This window comes from Polypterus senegalus, chromosome 13 (assembly GCF_016835505.1).
Source record: "Polypterus senegalus isolate Bchr_013 chromosome 13, ASM1683550v1, whole genome shotgun sequence".
Taxonomy (NCBI): Eukaryota; Metazoa; Chordata; class Cladistia; order Polypteriformes; family Polypteridae; genus Polypterus; species Polypterus senegalus.
This window is the reverse complement of record NC_053166.1, coordinates 99,955,529-99,979,652: the sequence shown is the minus strand read 5'-3', so window position 1 is coordinate 99,979,652 and position 24,124 is coordinate 99,955,529. Positions and strand designations below refer to the sequence as shown.

Genomic DNA, 24,124 nt, shown 5'->3' with positions numbered 1-24,124 from the left:
AGCTTTTGTAATAATGTTTCAGTGCAAAACGAAACTGACAAAAAGTATTCTAATATTCACAGCTTGGTAAAGCCCATTGAGTCAATTTTTGGCAAGACATAAGTGTTGTCGCCTTGTCATATGAGCTTCACCTGTGACTAATAATGGATCAATTAGGTCTCAGGTGTGTATAAAAAGAACCTCAGTACACTAGACCTTTACATCAACTGCAACTAGACCTCTGCAAACATGCCTAAGATTCACCCTGAGACTAAAGTGTTAATTATCAAGAGGCTGAAGACCAAATCCACTGCTGATGTGGCAAACACCTTCAATGTGTCTCAGCGTCAAGTTCAGAGGATAAAAAAGATTTGAAGAGACTGGAGACGTTTTTGACAAGCCCAGGTCAGGAAGACCCCGCAAGACAACTGCTCGAGAGGACCGTTTGTTGGCTCGAAAATCCAAGGCCAGCCCATTTTCCACTGCAGCAGAGCTCCACGAGACCTGGTCACCTGAAGTCCCTGTGTCAACCAGAACAGTTTGTCGGATTCTGTCTCAAAATGGCCTCCATGGTCGAATCAGTGCCCATAAGCCAGCACTAAACAAAAGACAATTGAAAAACCGTGTGGCATTTGCCAAGGCCCACAGCCTGCTAAAAGGATGGACGCTGGAAAAGTGGCAGAAGGTGGATTTTTCAGATGAATCTTCTGTTGAATTACACCACAGTCACCGAAAATATTGCAGGAGACCTACTGGAACCCGAATGGAGCTGAGATTTACCCAGAAAACAGTGAAGTTTGGTGGAGGCAAAATCATGGTCTGGGGTTACATCCAGTATGGGGGTATGCGAGGGATCTGCAGGGTGGAAGGCAACATCAATAGTCTAAAATACCAAGAAATCTTAGCTACCTCTTATATTCCCAACCATAAAAAAGGCCAAATTCTGCAGCAGGATGGTGCTCCATCACATACTTCCATCTCCACATCAAAGTTCCTTAAAGCGAAGAAGATCAAGATGCTCCAGGATTGGCCAGCCCAGTCACCAGACATGAACATCATTGAGCATATGTGGGGTAGGATGAAAGAGGAAGCATGGAAGACGAAACCAAAGAATATTGATGAACTCTGGGAGGCATGCAAGACTGTTTTCTTTGCTATTCCTGATGACTTCATCAATAAATTGTATGAATCCTTGCCAAACCGCATGGATGCTGTCCTTCAAGCTCATGGAAGTCATACAAGATATTAAATTTGGATCTCACAGCACCACTACTTAATTTGCTGACATATTTTTGGATTTGCAGTAAAGTTGTTCATTTTCTGTATAGGCAACAAAACTTTTGTCTTGCCCAAATTTGACCTTTCTGTCTTGATTAAATGATAAATCTTTTTTCAGTAAAACTAATTTATTTCAGCGCATTGAACATCATTTCGGAGGGCTTTAACTTTTCATATGAGCTATTTCTAACACCAGTTGATTAATTAAAAGTCAGGTTAATAGCTGGAGTTTCTACAAAATAGAGAAGCGACAAGACTTTTGTCAGGGACTGTATATATATATATATATACAGTACATGCCAACAACACTCATGACAATGACAAAACAATTACGTTGTCAATCATGTTACGTTATTATTAAAATGTTTACTTTTCTTTTTACTTCTCTGTTGCCAAGCGCAGGTATTTTGCTATATATATATACAGTAATCCCTCCTCGATCGCGGGGGTTGCGTTCCAGAACCCCCCGCGATAGGTGAAAATCCGCGAAGTAGAAACCATATGTTTGTATGATTATTTTTATATATTTTAAGCCCTTAGAAACTCTCCCACACTGTTTATAAATATTCTCCGCACAGTTATACAGTAAACCCTTGTTTATCACGGTTAATCCGCTCCAGACAGATAAATGAATTTCCACGAAGTAGGATTCTTTATTTATAAATCTAATATTTTCGCATTTAGAGCATAGAAAACCTGTTTACGACCTTCTAAATACGTTTTTTAACATTATTAGAGCCCTCTAGACATGAAATAACACCCTTTAGTCAAAAGTTTAAACTGTGCTCCATGACAAGACAGAGATGACAGTTCTTTCTCACAATTAAAAGAATGCAAACATATCTTCCTCTTCAAAGTGCGCGTAAGGAGCGGAGAATGTCAGAGAGAGGGTAAAGTAAACAATGAAAAATCAATAGGGCTGTTGCGCTTTTAAGTATGCAAGCACCGCGATAAAGCAGCGGCAATGAAGGGATCAATGCGAAGGTAGCCTTTCAGCATTTTTTACAGGAGCGTCCGTATCTTCTAAGCAAACAGCCTCTGTGCAAAAGCCCCTCTGCTCACATCTCCTTCGCAGAGAACGCAGAGAGAGAGAGAGAGAGAGAGAGAGAGAGAGCGAGATTAAAGCAAACAATCAAAAATCAATAAGTGTGCTTTTGGACGCACCTCGATAAAGCGGCATTTCTTAGAGGAGCGTCCGTATCCACTAGGCAAACAGCTTCTGTGCAAGCAGCACCTCTGCTCACACCCCCTCCGTCAGGCGCAGAGAATGTCAGAGAGGGTGAGATAGAGGCAGAGACAAGCAAACAATCGAGCACTGCGCAGGAGGCATATCTTATAGCATTGAGGAGTTTTAGTTAATATGTAATACGGCTCTGATTGGGTAGCTTCTAAGCCATCCGCCAATAGCGTCCCTTGTATGAAATCAACTGGGCAAACAAACTGAGGAAGCATGTACCATAAATTAAAAGACCCATTGTCCCAGAAATCCAGCGAATCAGCGAAAAATCCGCAATATACATTTATATATGCTTACATATAAAATCCGCGATAGAGCAAAACCGCGAAAGTCAAAGCGATACAGCAAGGATCACTGTATATATATATATATATATATATATATATATATATATATATAGATAAATATAGATATATATATAGAGATATTGTGACGGACAGCCGGGATGCCTCTGCTACATACGTCCCGGGGGAGCCACCATGGGCAGTGCAATGCCTCCCCCCGGGTGCCTGGGGGCAGCCCCTGGCCGAGGGTCCTTCCCAGTCTTCCCCGTGGCTCCATGGGACATGGAGTCCACCACAGCCCGGTTGGGAGATGGGGTGGCTGCTAGGGGGTGCTGCGGAGAGCCAGCCGCCGCAATGGACGAGTTACCAGCCCCACCCGGAGGCTCAATTAAGACCAGCTGGTCAAGCACCTGGAGCACTGCCGGGTAGACCATAAAAGGGTGAACCCTCCTTCACTCGAGGCCAGAATCGGGAGGTAGAGGACGAGGTTGCCTGGGAGGAGTGGACACGGGGAAGACGTGCGTCCACAGGCTGAAGAAGTGCAATAAAGCCTATTGATTTTACACGTGCCTCTGCGTGGTCTGTGCCGGGTCAGGCACTATATAGAGCGGCCTTCACTATATATATATATATATATATATATATATATATATATATATATATATATATATATATATATATAGATAAATATATATATATATAGATATGTCAGCAACACTCATATCAATGACAAAACAATTACATTAACAATCATATTACGTTATTTTTAAAATTTTTCCTTTTCTTTTCATAACTTCTTTAACACACTACTTCTCGCCATGTAAGCGTGGTATTCTGCTATATATATATATATATATATATATATGTATGTATATATGTGTGTGTGTATATATATATATGTGTATATGTATATATGTATGGATATGTATATATATATGTTTATATGGGGGTGTATTTATATATATATATATATATGACAGCAACACTCATCACTCACAACAGTGACAAAACAATTACATTGACAATCATGTTACATTATTTTCAAAATGTTTCCTTTTCTTTTTCATTACTTCTTTAACACACTACTTCTCCGCTGCGAAGCGCGGGTATTTTGCTAGTTTGACATAAATGACAATTCATGCTTTGCCTTTGGATATACACAAATATCTACTCTGCCTTTGATGAGTCCATCTTTCGAAATTATTATCGCAGACAATTCATCACATGTGGGTTTATTATAAATGTGACTCTGATCTTTCGGATTCCTATAGAAATCCAAGAAAATGTTTTTGTCCGTGTTTTGCTGAGACATTTTGTGTAGAGTGCGATACGTTTGGACATATGGATTTGTATCCTTTATTGTCTGTATAATTTCTATTACGTCGGACTGTTTAACTCTTTTGATTCTATGTTGCATCGCTTCTCCGTGATCATAAAGATACACCTGAGCAAATTGTATTTTTTTCCACATTAAACTTGTCGTAGCTTGTAACTTGTTGCGGGAATGCAGATTCTCATATTGTATGGTCCATTATTGTGTAAATCAACGTTTTGTGCATTGTATAATGCTAACGCGAAAAGATTATTGTAGATGCGTATATTTTGCCTATAGTGTGTGAGGATTTCACTTTCACCAAACAACAAATTGTTTAATTCTGGCGGAAACGCCTCTTCATTGGGAAGCAGCAGTACTTTTCCTTGATGGCAACACAAATTAGATGATCTACAAGTCTCTGACTTAAACTTTAAAGCCTTAGGTTATCACAATGTCCATATATTCAATCTCTTTTTGCTGTTGTTATTTCATCTAGTAATAATTTCTGTTTATTTGCGCAAATGCGATCTGTACTCTCTTTTGTTTTACACTTTTGAATTTTAGTACTGTCATATTTTTTAACTTGTTCTCCATGTGTATCGCGCCAATTTTTTTTTTGAGCCTTTCAAATTCCTTGCTTTCATAATATGTAACCTACTCTGCATGAATATGGTGCCAACGTTTTTGAACGTCTTTATGAAGTTCTACTGTGTCTTTTAATCTTTGTCTTTTATTTCTGAACGCATTTGGACCTGCAAGGTTTTCAATTCCACTTCTTCCATGCTGATTATTACTTTCCTTGCCTAGGTCACCATCTCAAAGGAAAATGCTTCCAATGGATGTGAGTATGACGTGACTTGACCGTGTCGCGGGAAGTGAAAGTGTCTCTGCCTCTCGTCACAACATTTTTTTTTATAATAGAGAGATTTATGGAACTATAAAAATATAAAAATATAACAAAAAAAATATGCTCTATACAAAACAAAATAATAAAAAAAAAATACTAAAACCCATAGAATTTTTCATCAGGTATTCATCATTGGAATATGTTTCCATACAAAAATTTGGATGTATTCTAGGCAATATATTTCCAGATAACTTAATAATATCCAGTTTTGAAGCTGGTGGAAATGCACTAGATTTCTTTCTTGAAGTGCTTTGTGGATTTTGCAACTATTTCAAAAGGATTATGAATCCAACTTGTTTTCTTTCTTAAATTCATACTTCTAAAGCATTTAATAATTTGGAACTAATTTCACTCTTTAAATTTTTAGTTCATTTTCACTTGTTAATAAATTGGCATCTCACCACCCTAAGTGCCCCAACTGCTAGATGTACTGGTTCTAGCACTTTAAGGAGCTCCATGCTTTTACATATTGAACTTCATTCCACATACGAGAAGCGCAAATATCATTCAAAGCTAAAACAACACATTGTTTTGATGTTATAAATCTTTCAAGCAAGCAGCTGGCGGTCCGTTCACGGATTGTTCCTGCCTCACGCTGTATATTTGCTGAGACTGGTGTGACACTGGATGGATAAAATAATTTAACATGAACTATGAAGATATTTCAATGTTCCTTAAAAGTTTTGAAGAATCTGCATTCTAAGCTTACAGGTGGCTTAACGTCTATTACAGAGCTGATTGTGTGGCGATTGGGTATTGTGAGAAAGAAAAGTAAGGACAGGAATTGGGGGTTAGTATGTTTGAAAGAGACAGTATTGCTGCAATAAATTATTTCATCGAAGGTTGCACATGGTGCAGCAAGCAACTTGCGTGAGGCATGAACAATCACTGCACCACTGTGTTCCCATGTTTAATAACATGCTTTAACTTCTATCATCATGAAAATGATATCAAATATACATCTCAGTATTTTAATTATTCAGAGAGCTGTAATATCACGAATACAATGGATTCTGTGTCCTGTCGGAGGAAGAGAAAGCCAGTGTAAGAAGCACGTAGTGATTCACACACAAAGAGCACATAGAAGATCAAATACAAAACAAAGCATTTAAAGTGCTAATTTAGTTATGATGGGATTTGAGAAACTAGTAACTTAAACGATATTAAGATGAAGTTTATGATGTTCTACTTTAATGACAAAATAAACTACATGATTAAAGTGGAAATTTTCAGATTAATTGACATTTTGTGCTTTTTTCGCATTGTGTGCCTATTTTTTTTCTCTGTACCCTAATAAGCTTTCATATGACACTCAGATGGTGGGTTACGCCTTTTTGGGTACTGTGCGACCTTGAGCTTTCGAGTTTCTCCGACACTCTGTCACTCGATCAACTTCCTTTTGTTGTTCATACCACTGTTTAAATACTGTAGTACGTTTTTCTTTGCCTCCACTTGGTATTCGCTGAAATTCTTCTAATTCCCTCTGTGCTTTTGCCTTTGCCTTTTCACAGAACGCTGAGCTTAAGGGCTATTTATATTGATTTGCATATTCAAAGAGGCGTAATTCTGGGAGGAGACAGGGTGGGACAGCAGGCTTGTGCATGTGCGTTACTTTTCACGCTGACCGGGATTTATTTAGCAGAAGAATGTGTAAGTTGGCATTCGCACAGATTTATGCATCTGGATTTTTTTGTGCATACGCCATGTTATAGCGTGAATTCTTCGCACGCCGTTATGCATGAGGCCCCTGGTCTGGTGGGGTGCATAGGAGCAACACAGCTGATATAGTCAGTCAGTCTGTTTGCTGCCACATAGAATAGCATAATAGAACACTTTTGTGGATTTGCATATCAAATATTCACTTGACCCATGAAGATTAGTTTTACTACAATATGCCTCTGCCCAATGTGATTTCAAGTCAAGATGTTAATGTTTTTAATGAAATATTTTTACATATATATTCTAGTATCTAAAACTGTTTTTTTTTTAGTTTAAAAAGCAGTTTTTGAATTTTATAAATGTTTTCAAAAATGTTTTTTAAACCCGGTCTTTAAAACTTGAGAAACCCTACTCAGTAAGATAAACTGGAATAAGCATTTAATCGTGGAGAAATTCTAGGAGATGTGGGGCGGGTTTAAAATTGATTTATATAAATAATATAGGGCAGATTAATCCCAAAAAATTTAAACAGAAATAAAAGAAAACTCAGAGGTGTATAAATAAAAAAACAAAAAATTAAGTTACAAAGGAACATATAGCTATATAATGCATACTAGACTAGTAAATCCCGTGCTCCTCATAGGACATATGCTGCACAAAGGATAGAAGGAAGTCTAAAAGAAGAAAAACATTACAGAAAAATGAAAGATGACCTAGAGAGTTTCTTCCAATATTTCATTAGTAAGTAAGGACTATTATGGACTGTAAAAGTGAACTAGAATCCAGTATACAGACGTTTGAAAAGGAAATGTTTTGAAGTTGCATTTCTTTGAAGTTTATATGTGTGAAGAAGTCAATAACCTTTAAAAAGTAACAGTGACTACTCAGGAGGTATTTTGTGACTTGGAAATTGTAAAGGGAAAAGTACTGCTTATCCTTTGAGTGCTTAAAAAGGTAAGTAAGTACATATATAAACTCTGGCACATATTTTTCAAAAACCTTTGCACATGGGAAATTCCTAAAGATTGGAGAGTAGAAAATATTAGATCATTGTATAAAAAGGCTGATCGGACTGATCCAAGAAACTATAAGGCAATAACCTCAATATGTATTACAGGTAAATAAATGGAAACTACTGGAAAAAGAGTGAGCCACACATTTCTAGAATAGGTGTATTAGCAAATAGTCAATATAGATTCAATCAAAGAAGATCATGTTTTACTAATTTTCTGAAATTCTGTGAAGAAGCAACAAAATAATACAAAGATTTTATTTATCTTGATTTTCAGAAGAGTTTTAATAAAATACCACGCAAAAGATTAATGATCAAACTAAAGGAAGTCGGAAATCATGGCATGATCTGTAGGTGGGTACAAAATTGGCTCAGATACAGAAAGCAAAGGATTTAACTAAAGAGAACTTTTGCTGAATTTGGTAAAGCTAAAAGTGGTGTCCCTCTGGAATCAGCACTAGAGCCAATGTTCTTTTTAATATATATAAACAATCTGGAAAATAACATATCAATAAGGTGATTAAGCTGTTGGAATAAAACTGTTACTGAGCCTTGAGGTTCATGCAGGAAAAACTCTGAAGTGCTTGCTGGATGTGAGAGGTTCAAGTAGACTGTGCACATAGCTGAGTGGAATTCATGCAGATGCTGGTGACTTTCCTGAGGCAGCATGTGCTATAAATCTCCTTCAGGTCTTTCCGATCAGCTGCTGTACAGCTGTGATTTCACAAACAGATACAATGAGTTAAAATACTCTGAGAGGTGCACTGAGAGTAACAGCGCTAAAGCAGCTATGGTACTTGGTATAGTTTGGCCACTGCATACACCATTATATTGTTACAAAATGATTACAATCAAGCGCCTTAAACTTGTAAACTGTATGGAATTAATTTTGATATATTTGATAAATTCCACATCATTATTGTGAAATATGAAAGATGGGAGATCACACAGAAACAGTAGGACTGTTTAGACTATGTCTGTGCCAGTTTGTAAAAACAAACAGAAACTTGTGTATGCAAGGTGGGAGGCTGCCGTGAAACGTTGCATGGCTTTACGACGGGATTGGCTTTTATACATCTCAAAGTGTACATGGAAATAGGCATACACAACATTTTTGTGCATACACAGCATTTATACATGAGGTCCCAGGTGATCGTCTGAATCTAAATCTGCCAAGCAAAGTCCTGAAATCCATAAAATTAGAAAGAACATTTCCAAGTAGGGGAAAATTCTTTGATTTAATTTTTTTTTTTTTTGCAGTGCCAGTGGAGGGGATGTGTTTGATTGGATCCTTGATCAAGGGAACTACACAGAGCGAGATGCTTCAAATGTGATCCGTCAGGTTCTGGAAGCAGTAGCTTATCTTCACTCTTTGCACATTGTTCACAGAAATCTTAAGGTCAGTACTAGTAGCTCTATCAAAACATGTCTAGCAACAGACTTATTAGTCTCTGTAATAATATACTGGTAGTAAACCAAAATAAAAGACACCCAGGTCACAAAGCCATATTTTACAAAAGTATGATGCACAGTAAAAAAGGTGAAAAAGAAAAAATTACCAAAATATACACTTCAAAAAACAAAATAAACCCTGTGATTTTTTTTATTCCTGTCCAGTATAAAGTTCATGCAACTCAACATACAACAGGTGGAGCCTATCCCACTTCCCCGATAACCTTTTGCTGTTGTTATGACTAAGACACTGGAATGAAACTCCAAATGTTGTTAGTGCAATTCCCCCCTCTGCCTAAATGTGTGACCCAGAACATGTCATTTAAACCTGCAATTATTTGTAATGTTTCCTGAAATTATATGTTTCCTTCAATAAAAATTTCACCCAAATGTAAAAGGTAACTTGGTAGCTACTAGTTCCTTCACTTCAAAATTTGCTTTTTCCTCTCTCCCTCTGGGATCATTACTACTGTACAATGATAAAGGTTGTTCATTATAAAGCCTTTCAAAGTGGGTTTTTCTAGCCTACAATGATAAACTGACAAATATCTGAAAGCTCTCAATGTATTGTATATATAGGATGTTAACATCCCTTATTCATAGGCGTTTTTGATGTAAATTGGTAAATATTTTCCTGAAACAGAGTATGTGTGTGATAATCTTAATGTCTTTAACAAATTGAAAATTTTGACCTGTTATATACAGCATTTATGCAAGTGTTGAATTTTTCAAAAACTGGTTTGCTGCTGAAGAAGAATCTTTATCCAAGCAAAACTTATCCATTCACGCATTTTTCTAAACATCTTGACAGGGTCACATGTAGCTATTGCCTATCTTGGTTTCATTATACAATGTAGATTTATAAAGTGAAATTAATATATCATTGGGAAATGAGAGAAGGTTCATACAGATACTAAACACAGACAGTGAGCAGTATATACAGTAAGCCCAGATCCCTGGGCCAATGAAATATCAGTGCTGTATGTTTGTACCTCTCATTCAGAAAATGTAAAAATCTTAAATCAAGATGTTAGGACCAAAATGAAGAGAAAACTTCTTTCGATTCATTGAACATAGCTTTGTAATCAGCTTCCTGACAACACCCGCTTTTTAGACCATGCAGAAGAACAATATACTGTTTAAAATTAGGACTGATATATCTGTAATAATCAAACAGCTAGGCTGTGTTGTCAAGGCAAAGTCTGCTCTTGTGAGAAAGCTCAGCCCCAAAAGGATAGAGCAAGACAATTTATGAGAAGCAGCTAAGGCAAGTCAAATTTGCAATCAAAGGGTCTCATCCATTACTGGAGATAGAAGTCTGAAGTGAAACTCCATTAGCAGCGGTGTTATTTTTTCTCTTATTTTTTTTATCATCCCAAGGAATCCTGTATTGACTCAACCCAAGGGGGTTCAATTACAGTATATGCAAGCACAGTGGAACCTCGGTTCACGACCATAATTCGATCCAAATCTCTGGTCGTAAACCGAGTTGGTCATGAACTGAAGCAATTTCCCCCATTGGATTGTATGTAAATACAATTAATCCATTCCAGACCATATGAACTTTATGTAAATATTTTATTTAAAGATTAAGCACAAATATACTTAATTACACCATACAATGCACAGTGTAATAGTAAATTAATGTAAAAACATTGAATAACACTGACACAAAACACCCAGGCTCCCTTCTCAGCTGCATGAGCAGGCTCGCTCTCTCTCGCTCTCTCTCTCTCTCTCTCAGCAGCACGCACCCTCCCCCTCCCTCAGCAGCATGCACCCTCCCTCTCTCTCAGCAGCACGCACCCTCCCCCTCTCTCTCAGCAGCATGCACCCTCCCTCTCTCTCTCAGCAGCATGCACCCTCCCCCCTCTCTCAGCAGCACACACCCTCCCTCTCTCTCTCAGCAGCAGGCAGGCACATCTGACCGAGAACAATGCAACACGTGCGGAAATCATCGGCGTGCACAAGCTGAAAGGGAAACTGGCTTGTTCGTATACCGAGTGTGTGGTCGTGAACCGAGATGTTCGTGAACCGAGGTTCCACTGTATATATAAACATGAGCGTAAGGAAAGGGGCTCAGATAGTAATGGAAAGGAAAGCTAAAGTTTCATCAATGCCTAGACAGGCATCAAGTCCAAGCTCAAGGTACAGTCTTCCAGAGAATGACATGGAATAGACAGGCAAAAGCACAGATTTCCTGCGACCTGGCACTGCTACATCATCTCCAGCTACAAGCGAAAGTGGGAGCAAATGTGCAAGTGAGTCAGGCCATGACAGTTCGTCAATTCCAGAAGATTCATTGAAACTGAAAATAGCTGAAAAATGGGGACATCGACTTTAACTGGGCTTGCCACCTTCACCCACAGAGCATGATGAAGACCGAAACGATCTGTCCAAAATGAAGGTAATGATCATTGCAATGGCCACCACCACCGCTCAAGACATAAAGAAGCTCAAGAATGAGCTCAACAATGATTTAAAGAAAGATAGAAAAAAAAATAAATTATATAAGGAAGGAAATAAAGGACATACACAAGAGACAGACTTTAAAGGTATGCTAGGAAAAACTGAGGAACAAATACAGGAAAATCCAAGTTTGAGAATAAACTGAGAAATTTGGGATTGGTCCAAACATATGTGCACAGATCAAACTACTGTATACCAGTCCTGAAGCTTGGTATTTAGTTGGAAGGCGTTAAGCAAACATTCATGACTCAAACTAAAATAGCTGAGCAACTGGCATCTACTGCTGACGGAAAAGCAACGGCTGCAAATTCCGAATGCAAAGTACTCGGAGACAGACTTCCTGCACTGGAAGATGGATGTAGAAGGAATAATATTAGAGTCAAAGGTCTCCCTGAGAATTGTGAAAGTCCAAACCAAGTGAAATTTGTAGCTGAACTATTCTCTAAAATAATTGGAGAGGACTTAAATTAAGACACTGAGAGCTGCTGCATATTGCATATAGGGATCAAATACCTCTAAACCTAAGACTGTTATCGTGCATTTCGCTCTGAATTACATATAATGTTACTTCTCAGACAGAAACAAGAGATTATATTTGAAAACAACCACATTTGTAATTTCCCTGATTTCTCACCCTCAACAGCTGCTTAATGTGCCGCTTTTTACATTAAACAGCACTTACAGATAGCTGAGATCAGATACAGCCTTGTGTATCCTTTCAAACTGAAAGAGGACATTCAAGGCAACCTCTACATTTTTACTACTATGGAGGAAGCAGAAAAAGAGCTAAGAAAACTGATCCCAACACTTTTTTAAAATATGATCGTGAGCCACATCCTGTCCTGGCATGGCAAAGAAGATATTACCGTCTTTTTTATCCGCTTGTAATGATACTGGTACCGTAATTATACTGCACATCCTTTTCCCTTCTCAGACACTTTTTGTTTATACTTTAATTACAATTATATGCGTATATGTATGTATGTGTAATTTTTTTTTTTGTAAGGGGACTGTTTAAAATCATACCCTTGGTTTATTGTATTAGAGCTTACTATACTTATCCAGGGCTACTGTTTAACATCATTCACTGGGTTTACTCTCTCAAGACTGTTTGAGATTATATTTTATGCTTATAATATTTGGACTGTATTGTCAACAGATATCTCTATTTTAATCCTTATGCGCCGCTGCTGGGGGCCTTGTTTTGTTTAGGATGAGCTCTGCCTCTAGGTATGTCAGAGGACTGAGACTTTGTGACGTGTGGTCCAGCCTCACATCAGGAGGCAAGATAGGAGGGAAAGAAAGAGAGCAAGCTATCTCTAATCTATTCTTTTAATCTTTTTAATTATAAATGCCAACGTAACAATAAATTAACGTCAAAGCTGTCTTATCTTAATTTAAGACTACAAAATAGCAACAAAAGTTCAGAAGCAATGTCTCCATGAATGAACAGTTAACATGTCAGCTGGAATGATAAAGGTCTGAATCATAAATTAAACAGAAAGTATTCTTTCATTTAACAGGACTAAATACTAAAATAGTATTTTTACAGGAGACCCACTTATTAAGCAAGGATTAATTTCAGCTGCACAACGACTGGACTGGCTAAATATTCCATTCCAGCTATACAAAAAAGCTACAGGTGCGGGAATTCTTATACATAGAACAATCTCATTTGTAGTATCAGATGTACTATCTGATCCTGAAGGGAGGTAAGTGATCGTCATGGGTAATTGATTTAACTGTAAAGTGATTTTGATAAATATTTATGCAACTATTGTGGATGATAGGGACTTTGTCTAAAATGTATTTACATCCATTCCCAATGTGAACACTCATAAAATTATAATGGTTAGGGATGTTAAGTGTGTTTTAAATCCCGACCTAGATAGGTCTCCTGCCACAGGGGCAATGACATCTAACACTGCAAAGACAATTATACAGTTTGTAACTGATCACAACTTATCAGACCCCTGAAGATTTCTAAACCCAAACTAAAGAGCATATTCCTTCTACTCACCAGTGCATCACTGTTACTAAAGAATTGATTATTTTTCTGTAGATATCAATTTCTTTCCTATGATTAAATCTTCTAAGTACAATGCTATTGTTATCTCCGACCATGCCCATTTCATCATGGCGCTAAAATCGTTGTGCCCCATGTACTTATCTTGCAGCTGGCGTCTTATCCCACTTTTATTAGCCAACAAGAACTGTACAGAATTTATATCCAAGCAAACTGATTTCTTTTAGAGACAAATAAACACTCTGGGAAATTCTGAAGGCTTTCTTAAGAGGATAGATTATTTCATATCTTTCCCACAGAAGTAAATTGGAAAATAAGAAGGTTTCAGAGCTGATCAGTGAAATTCATAGAATAGATCAAGAACATGCCAAGTGTCCAAATGAGGCACTTCATAAGAAAACACAGGGTCTGCATTCAAAACTTAACCTCTTGACAACTAAAGAAACAGAACAACTCATTTTTAAATCAATATATCATTACTATGAATATGGAGAGAAAGCTAATAAGATCTTTTCTCAAAAATCCATAAGCAGGAAGTTCATAATGCAATCCCAGCAATCACCAACACAGATGGAGACAAAATCATCCATCCATTATCCAACCCGCTATATCCTAACTACAGGGTCTTGGGGGTCTGCTGGAGCCAATCCCAGCCAACACAAGGAAGGCAGGAAACAAACCCCGGGCAGGGTGGCAGCCCACCGCAGGACAAAATCATTGACCATAAAAATATAATGCACACAGGTTAGAGACTACTAAAAAGTCTTTAAATTCTACTGAGTTTAAAGAAGACAAGACACAATTTAATGCATTTCTGGATTCATTGCAGATACCACAAATAGATACTCTCAGTGCATTGGAATTGGATAAACCTCTGGCAATATCAGAAGTACTAGATGCTATAAACTCACTTCAGAGTGGGAAAGGAGCAAGCCCTGATGGCTACCCTGTCGAAGTTTATAAAAAATTCTCAATTAAGCTAGCTCCCATTGTATTAGCAATATTTACAGAAGCTAGAGACAATAAAATTCTACCTCAAACTTTTCACCAAGCATTAATTATTGTCTTTCCATACAAACCAAGTTCACATCTGAATAATGAGATACTCTCCAAAGTCCTAGCTAGAAGGATTGAGAAAGTATCACAAGACCAAACTGAATTTATTAAAGGCAGACACTTAGCTTCCAATCTTCGATGCCTGTTTAATGTAACAACATTAATTCAGAATACTTTAAACTAGAACATGGTACTAGACAAGGATGCCCCTTTTCACCACTGCTTTTTGCAATCGCCATTGAGCCACTGACAGTTCACTATCGAAATGCTTCTGAGATAAAGAGGATTATCAGAGAAGGACTTGAACAAAAAATTTCTCTATATGCAGAAGATATGGTACAGTATATATCATAGCCACTAAATACTGTGCCTGCAGTCCTAACAGCACTATCAGAAATTCAAATCATTTCTGATCTTAGAATTAACTCGAATAAAAGTGTGCTCTTTCCAGCAAACTCTCAAGCACACAATATTAGATTGAACACCTTCTCTTTTATCATCACAGATCAGTTTAAATACCTAGGGGTAAACATCACAAGTAAATATACTGCTCTTTATAAATAAAATTTTGCCATATGTATGGTAAAAAGTAATCAAGGCTTGCTGAGATGGTCTATTCTTCATCTCACTTTAGCTGGAAGAAATAACAGTGTCAAGATGAATATCCCCCCTAAGCTTCTTTTTCTATTTCAAAACATTTCAATATACATCAATAAATCATTTTTAAGAAATTAGATTCAACCATAACCTCATTTATTTGGAATTCAAAACATCCATGTATCCAAAGGGTGACCCAACAAAGACCTAAGGTGGAAGGTGGCATGGCTCTACGTAACTTTCAGTTTTATTACTGGGCGGCTAATATACAAGCAATAAAAACTTGGGGCCTCATGTATAAATGGTGCATACGCACAAAAATGTTGCATAAGAACGTTTCCACGTTCAAATCGCGATGTATAAAACCTAAACTTGGCGTAAAGCCACTCACATTTCCACGGTAGCTCATACCCTGTCATACGCAAGTTCTCTGCTTGGTTTTGCAGACTGGCAGCACCCAGCGTCAAAGCAGTGCTACTGTTCCTGTGTGGTTATCCTTTCTTTTTTAGATCCTCATTCCTGACGCGGCTTTATAAATACACTAACAGCATATTGTTTATTAGTTTAATGCATCTGATTGTAACTAACCTGTAACAATATAATGGTCCACAGAATGATCAGACTATTCCGAATACCATAACTGCTTTAGTGTTGTTACTCTGACTGCACCTCGGATCCCACATTGGATCATCTTTTTCCATAGTACTGTCACTGCACCATTTGGAGTATTTATATCATTGTATCTGAGATTGAGCCTCAGCCATGCAGTCTATTAAACTGCTTTCATATGACAAATGCTTCAGAGCCTTTCCTGTACTGACCTCACAGTTCAGAAACAGTTTCACCCCAAGAACTCTAAACGCACTCAATCAGTCCATCAAGTGCTCTTTGTAGAACTGTTTGTACTTATTAGTACAATCACCTCACTGTAAACTTGCACTAGTTATAATATTGCACAACCTGAGCCACTTTATAAAGCGTGTATTTACATATGATGACGGTATCATTTTCAATATCATATCAAACTTATACAATTAGAAGTTAGTATGTTTGAAAGATACAGTACTGCTACAATAAAGAATTTCATCGAAAGTAGCACACGGCCCAGCAAGCATCTTGCGTGAGACATGAACAATCACTGCACCACCGTGTTCCCATTTTTAATAACATGCTTTAACTCCTATCATCATGAAAATTATATCATGTATACATCTCAGTATTTTAATTATTCAGAGAGCTGTAATATCACAAATGTAATAGATTCTGTGTCCTGTCAGAGGAAGAGAAAGCCCAGAAGCACATAGTGATTCACACACATAGAGCACATAGAAGATCAAATACAAAACAAAGCATTTAACGTGCTACTTTAGTTACAGTGGGATTGAAAAACTAGTAAACGATTTTAAGATTAAGTTTATGATGTTCTACTGTAATGACAAAATAAACTACATGATTAAAGTGGAAATTTAGAGATTAAAGTTGACATTTCATGCTTTTTCCCCACTGTGTGCCTTTTTTTTCTCTGTACCCAAATAAGCTTTCATATGACACTCAGACGGTGGGCTACGACTCACCTTTTCACGGTGACTTTAATATCTGACAACTTCTTTTTTATTTTGGGCACTGTGCAACTTTGTGAACATGAGCTTTCAAGTTTCTCTGACATACTATGTCACTCGATCAGCTTCCTTTTCTTGTTTATACCACTGTTTAAACCAACAAATAGTAAGTTTTTCTGTGCCTCCACTTGGTATTCGCTGAAATTCTTCTATTTTCCCTTTTGCTTTTGCAATTGCCTTTTCACAGAAGGCTGAGCTTAAGAGCTATTTACTGTATATTGATTCTTATATTCAAAGAGGCGTAATTCTTGGAGAACTTGGGGCGGGACAGCAGGCGCGTGCATGAGCATTACTTTTCATGACCGGGATTTATGTAGCAGAAGAACATGGAAGTTGGCGAACGCACAGATTTATACATCTGGATTTTTCTGTGCGTACGCACATTCCCGCTTTTGTGCTTACGTCATGTAATAGTGTGAGTTCTACGCACAGCGTTATACATGAGGCCCCAGGATATTGTTGGTACACAATAGAAATAAAATCCTGCAGTACTTCTTTATATTCCTTGAGTTGTACAACTCATCGTCAATATACTAACAACCCCATTGAGCTTCACTCACTCATAATATGGAACTAATGTAGGAAGTATTTTAAGATAGACACACTTTTATCTGTGTAACCTCTGCACGAGAACCTCATTTTTGCAGCCTCTCAAATGCACGCAGTTTTTAATGTCTGAAAAACATTTGGGATTAAATCACTTAGAGATTAGTACATAGACAATGTCTTTGCATCCTAAGGACAATTACACTCCAAAATTAACTTTCCAGCAACACAGTTCTTTCACTACCTTCAAATTGGAAAGTTTCTTATACAAAACCTGCCCAATTTTCCTCACCTCCCACCTACCTCTATGCCGGAAAAAATATTGATCAGTCTTGAGGTCTCAGACAGCATCTCTGTAATATATAAAAAATATTTTACAGTCCATCCCTTTGAAAGATCCAAGACTACAGTGGGAAAAGGATCTCTCACTCAACATCTCAGAAAAGAAGTGGAAGGTAGCAATGCACTCGAGCTGCATATGCACAAAGCATACAACTGTGGAACTTAAAATTATATATCGAATACATCTGTCTCGTTTAAAATTGTCTAAAATTTTTCCAGGGCAAATAATAACTGTGAACTTTACAATCAAGTTCCAGACTCATTGGGCGATATGTTTTGGGTGTGCGCTAAATTAACATCATTCTTGACCAAAATTTTTAAATGCCTGTCTGACAGCCTTGGTGTCATTATCCCTCCTAATCCACTAACATCTGTGTTTGGTGTACTTCCAGATGGGCTTAAAGTGGAGAAGGACAAACAAACTGTGATTGCCTTTACTACACTATTGGCACTTAGACTTATCTTGTGCAACTGGAAGAATCTTAACTCACCTATTTTAAGTCAGTGGGTAACTGATATTATATGCTATTTGGAATTGGAAAAAATCAAATTCTCACTTAGAGGATCTGTACAAATGTTTTTCAAACTCTGTCAGGATTTAATCAGTAACATTTTAGAATAAGCATTTAAATGGAGGAAGAACATACTCTCCCCTTATTTTTATTCTATTTATTTTTATTCATTTATTAATTTATCTATTTACTTAAGCCCATTGCAGCACTTCTTGTGTAATTTTGGGCTATACAAAAATAAATTGTATTGTATTGTATTACAATACAATACAATACAGTTTATTTTTGTATTGCCCAAAATCACGCAGGAAGTGCCGCAATGGGCTTTAACAAGCCCTGCCTTTTGACAGCCCCCCAGCCTTGACTCTCTGAGAAGACAAGGAAAAACTCCCAATAAAACCTTGTAGGGAAAAATGGAAGAAACCTCGGGAAAGGCAGTTCAAAGAGAGACCCCTTTCCAGGTAGGTTGGGCATGCAGTGAGTGTCAAAAGTAGGGGGTCAATACAATAGAATACACAGAACAGAACAATTCCTTAATACAGCATAATAATAAAAATTTTAGAAGTACGGTTTAACAGTAGATGATATGACATAATTAGGTTTGGATATTTTTAGAGTCCTGGAGACCTCATCAATCTAGCTGCCTCCCCATTTGACCATGCCACGGCTGAAACATTGCTCCGATGAAAGGACCCCTATTAGATCATTAGAACACTCTAGACAAGAACAGGCCATTAAGCCCAACAAGCTCACCAGGCCTATCCACTTATTTCTTTCAAGAAAATGTCAAGTCGAGTTCTGAAAGTCCCTAACGTCTTACTGTCTATACTACACTACTTGGTAAATTATTCCAAGTGTCTATTGTTTGTATTGTGTTTTTACTTGTTTCAAGTTTTACTCTGCTGGCCCATCTCTCTTTGTCATGAGTAGAGGTAGCTGTATTTTGAACCTAGTTTTATTAAACTTAACTTGTTTGTATGAAATGTTATTTGATTTTAATAAAATCAATAAAATGCAAAAAAGAAAAAAACAACAACTCACAATCACAATGATTCAGTTATGGAATGAAACTTACAAATATTGTTAAATAAATATATACTTTAAAATTTTTTCTCCTTTCTTCCCTGTGCACTTAACAAAATAATGTTGACAATGAATAGTATTTGACAGAAGTCGTCAGACGTAAGCAGCGCATGAAAGAATTTACAATGGAAGGAGCCAAGGACAAGCTCAGGCAGAATATATCCATTCTTGTGTAACTGTAATTTAAAGTCTTTTCCCTGTTGAGTACCTCAGAAAAAAAATAGCAAACCTCCCCCACTTACATTTTTGGGGGATTATCAGTCAGATGATTTCTTTAAAGCTTTGTAAATTTGCCTGTGAAAGAAGACTTAATGTTGGTCTATTACGGTAATACAAATAATGTAATTTAGATACATTTTTTTTTTTTTGCATATTAACCTATTCTATCGTATGTTAAAATGTGAGAGAAATTAGAGCTCAAATGATAGCATAACAAATTAAAAATGTACACTTGTATAGAAAGGGCAGTTTTGCAGTAAATAATGGAAACCCTTATCCCCAAATCAAGCCAAAACATGCTTTATACTCTTGTTATCTAGGCCAGTGCAGAGAAAGAGTGAAAGCAACATGTTTCATGTTATATTCCTTACCCTTACCGTTTGCATAGTGATCAGTCTGTCTTCGTTGAATATGTCAAGTATGTCCTTGACCTGCTAGCCAAAACAAAACTCAGAAGTGTTCATTGAATTTAAGTAGACTTGCTGATCACACACTGAATCTCAGGTATGGTGAAAACCATATCTTAATCTAATGGATCATACCTATAATTAGAACATTAGAGAAATTAAGATAAGAATAGGCTGTTTAGCCCAACAAAGCTTAACAGTTCTGTCCATTCCTCCAAAGTTACATCAAGTCTAGTTTTGAAGAACCCTAAAGTAGTACTGTCGATCACACCACTTGGTAGCACATTCCAAGTGTCTATGGTTCTCTGTGTAAAGTCTTTCTAATGTTTGTGCAGAATTTACTCCTACAAGATTCCAGTTGTGTCCCCATGTTCTTGTTGAACTAATCTTAAAGTAATAATCTCAATTCGCCATATTAATTCTCTTCATAATTTTGAACACTTCAATCATGTCTCCTCCAAATCTTCTTTTGCTTAAACTGAAAAGGCCTAGCTGTTTTAATCGTTCTTTATAACTTATTCTTTTGCCATCCTGGAATCAGCGTAGATGCTTTACTCTGAAGTTTTTCTAGTACTTCTGTGTCTTTTTTGTAGCCTTGAGACCAAAACTGCATACAGTGCTTGCAAAAAGGCCTTACCATTGCATTATAAGGCTTAAGCATAATTTCTTTGCTTCTACTCTACACATCATGCTCTGTAACCCAGCATTCTCCTGACCTTAGTTGCTTCTTATAATGATGCTCTGATCGATTGGCAACTGTTCGAAATTGGCCAATTTTCAGTAAAAAAGACTCGATCGTTGAGCATTGAATTGGCTGATCACAAAAAATGATCATATCAGCCCCTGCTTTCCTAAGCTTTACAGTAATTTAGTTGCAGTGGTCCTTTATGCAAGGTATTTTGTTAGTTGAGCCAACATCATCATTTTATTTTATTTTTTTATTGCAGCAAACTTCCTCCAGTGTAAACAAATAGCAGCAAGTTGAGCCTTACTCTAACACTACAGACTTTTCTGTGGGCGGCACGGTGGTGCAGTGGTAGCATTGCTGCCTTGCAGTTAGGAGACCTGGGTTTGCTTCCCAGGCTCTCCCTGCGTGGAGTTTGCATGTTCTCTCCGTGTCTGCGTGGGTTTCCTCCGGGCTCTCCGGTTTCCTCCCACAGTCCAAAGACATGTCCCTAAATTGTCCCTAGTGTATGCTTGGTGTGTGTGTGTTCTTTGTGGTGGGCTGGCGCCCTGCCCGGGGTTTGTTTCCTGCCTTGCGCCCTATGTTGCCTGGGATTGACTCCAGTAGACCCCCGTGACCCTGAAATTAGAATGTTGCAGGTTGGAAAATGGATGGATGGAGACTTTTCCGTATAGCAGGGAGTGAGAGATCATTGACATATATGCCTTTACATTAAAGAAAGTGGAGAAATAAACTAAAAAAAAGGCATTGGACGAAACTACAAGAACAGCTTCTCTCCTTAGTGTTACATTTCTTCTCAAAAAACATGTAAAAAGCATTACATTTCTTGGCTTCAAAAAATGACATTTTTATTAAATCTCATTTTCCTACTGTAATAATGCAAAATACTAAAAGTACAAATTCAGAAGTGTAAAAAGTATAATAATGATACAGAAAGTATAACAATGACACAAATAATAATAATAAATAATAATAATATGAAATGCATAATAGTAATGCCAATATTTTATATACAGTCAAATTATGTGTTTTGTGTGGTGTATCTTTGAACTGGAAAACTGCTTGTCATTTAACCAACACTGTTCAGCATAGCAGTTTGTCTCAGCAATAATTCTTTCAATTACATCATCATAAAGAACTAACTTCAAGTAAGTCAGTGGATTTTGGCTGTCAACTTTCACTTTTATTCCTCCTGCAAAGTGTCACTTTCGGATTCCTCAGAATTAATTTTGGTTTCACTGTCTGTTTTAATTTCACTGAATGAAGACAGATTCACTTTGTCATCACTGGTGATAAGAGGCTCCTCAACATCACAGCTCATATCACTGTCAAGAGCATGCAACATTTGGGCTACTGAAAAACGTTTCTCATGAGATGCCATTATGAGGCTAGGAGGTGTATATACAGTACACCACTGCCCGAGTAATGCTCAGGACTAACACTGTTAGCTCTTCTAGATCCAGAGTAACCCTCAGGTCTAACGCTTACACAAGATGTGTCTATAGAGTTGCTCAAGTAACACTTGGAACTAATGCTTTTAACACTGTTTTCACAGCTTGAGTGACACTCAGGTCTAACACTAAGGAGCTTAATGAATTCAGACCGTTTTATTTTGTCCCGTAAATTAAACAAAACAGCACTTCAGTTTGGAAAGTGAGCTTGTTTTAAGTGTATCAGCTAAACTTTCTAGTTGGAAAAAGAAAAGGTAAAGAAAAAGTTGACAAGTGCTTCTTAGTAAACAATAGGTTTGTTAGCTTAACAGCAAAATATATATATTTTTTTACTTATAAACCTTTTAAGCATGTTTGTGTCTTTTTAATAAACAACGTATGAATATTTGATACATTTGTAGATTTGTTAAAGATTTATACTGTGTTTATTACACCGCACAACAATTTTTTTGAAAAGTCTTGCTTCTTAAAAAGTTTTTGCTGATTGTGACAGGTATCTACTGGGTATGCGCAAATATAGAATGTGATCGGTAAATGATGTGATATTTGTGATCAGCACCGAGAAATCTATACGAAACACCCAACAGTGTTCAAGAAGCAAAAACTTTGTTGTGCAGTGTTATTTGTACCTATGTGCCATAAAACCCATGTTTTGGTAAGAAACAGGTACTACATAATTAAAATGGTAATCCATATTTATAACAACGCCTTAAGAATTAAAAATGTCTAGCTGATATACTGAAGAAAAAAACAAAAAAAATACAGAAGTAAATGTATATTTTAACAGCACAAAAGCTATAGTGCAATTAATTATTTAAAATGATTAAAATCTATAAGTGCATGTACATTTACATTTAAGCAGTGTTTAATTGCCAATATCAATTAATTGGTTGTGTGAGAAATATATATAACTTTTTTTTGTCGTCAGAGAAATGGTGAAAACTACTTTTTTAATTAAACTTTGTTTCAGAAAATTACAGAAGAAATTAAACAATATGACAGCTTGTAATTAATGAGAAGCAGTTTATGTTATTTTATGCAATATGCATTATGGATACATATTTTTGTACATACTTTATTACATATTATTAAGTAGGTATTTTAAGGAAATATTATTTGTTTTAGTATTTTTATGGTAACTGAATAATAAGCCTACAGAATTTTATTTTGTTAATAAAAATGAAGTTAACACCTGTGGTCTATAGTTTATTATAAAAATACACTTTAATATAGGACATAAGGCTTCTATGTATCTAGCTATGCAGGAGCTTAGTGTAAAAAGTTTTTTTAAAGGGATAAAGAAAAAAAAAAGGTATCAGAATTGGCCGATCAAGTAACATGAAATCCTGACTGTAGCAGCCCCAGCTTTTGAACTCTGCCTGGAAGCTGATAGTGATAAGTCCATGAGGATTCCTATATCCTCCTCAGAATGTGTACTTTTCAAGTTTAACAGCTCCCATTGTATATTCAAATCTAACATTTTTACTTTGTACATGTAATACTTTACATTTCCTTACATTAAATTTCATGTGCTACTGTTCTGCCCATGCCTGTGTGTTGGCCAAGTCCCTCTGTAATGTTTCAGTAGATTCTAGATTATCTGCCAGTTCACCTAGCTTGGTATCATCTGCAAATTTAACCAGCTTGTTGTTTATTTTCTGATCCAAATTATTAATTTATAATGAAAATAGCAGCAGCCTTAGCTATGACCAATGAGGGACAACCACTCTTAACATCACCCATTTCTGATAAGGTTCCTTAAACAATAACCCTCTGCTTCCTCTTTTACTAGGTTCTACACACTACACCCTGAACTCACATCTCTTTTAGACTGATGCCCAAACTTTTATGTGTCACCTTATCAAATGCAGAAGAATGTCAAGATAAATAATTTCATATGCACCACTTGGATAATATATTTTTGTTGCTTCCTCATAGAATTCCAGCATATTAGTAAAACACAACCACTCTCATCTGAACCCATGTGGT

The 24,124-nt window shown here is 36.9% G+C and overlaps 1 protein-coding gene across 1 annotated transcript in view; it reads left to right on the top strand.

Moving 5' to 3' along the window:
- Nucleotides 1-24,124, top strand: part of LOC120542512 (caM kinase-like vesicle-associated protein) — an 807,007-nt gene that overhangs the window by 641,708 nt on the left and 141,175 nt on the right. The window contains exon 6 of the mRNA XM_039775025.1: nucleotides 8,932-9,070. Within this exon, the coding sequence (XP_039630959.1) occupies nucleotides 8,932-9,070 (139 nt within the window). The remainder of the gene's footprint in view (nucleotides 1-8,931; nucleotides 9,071-24,124) is intronic.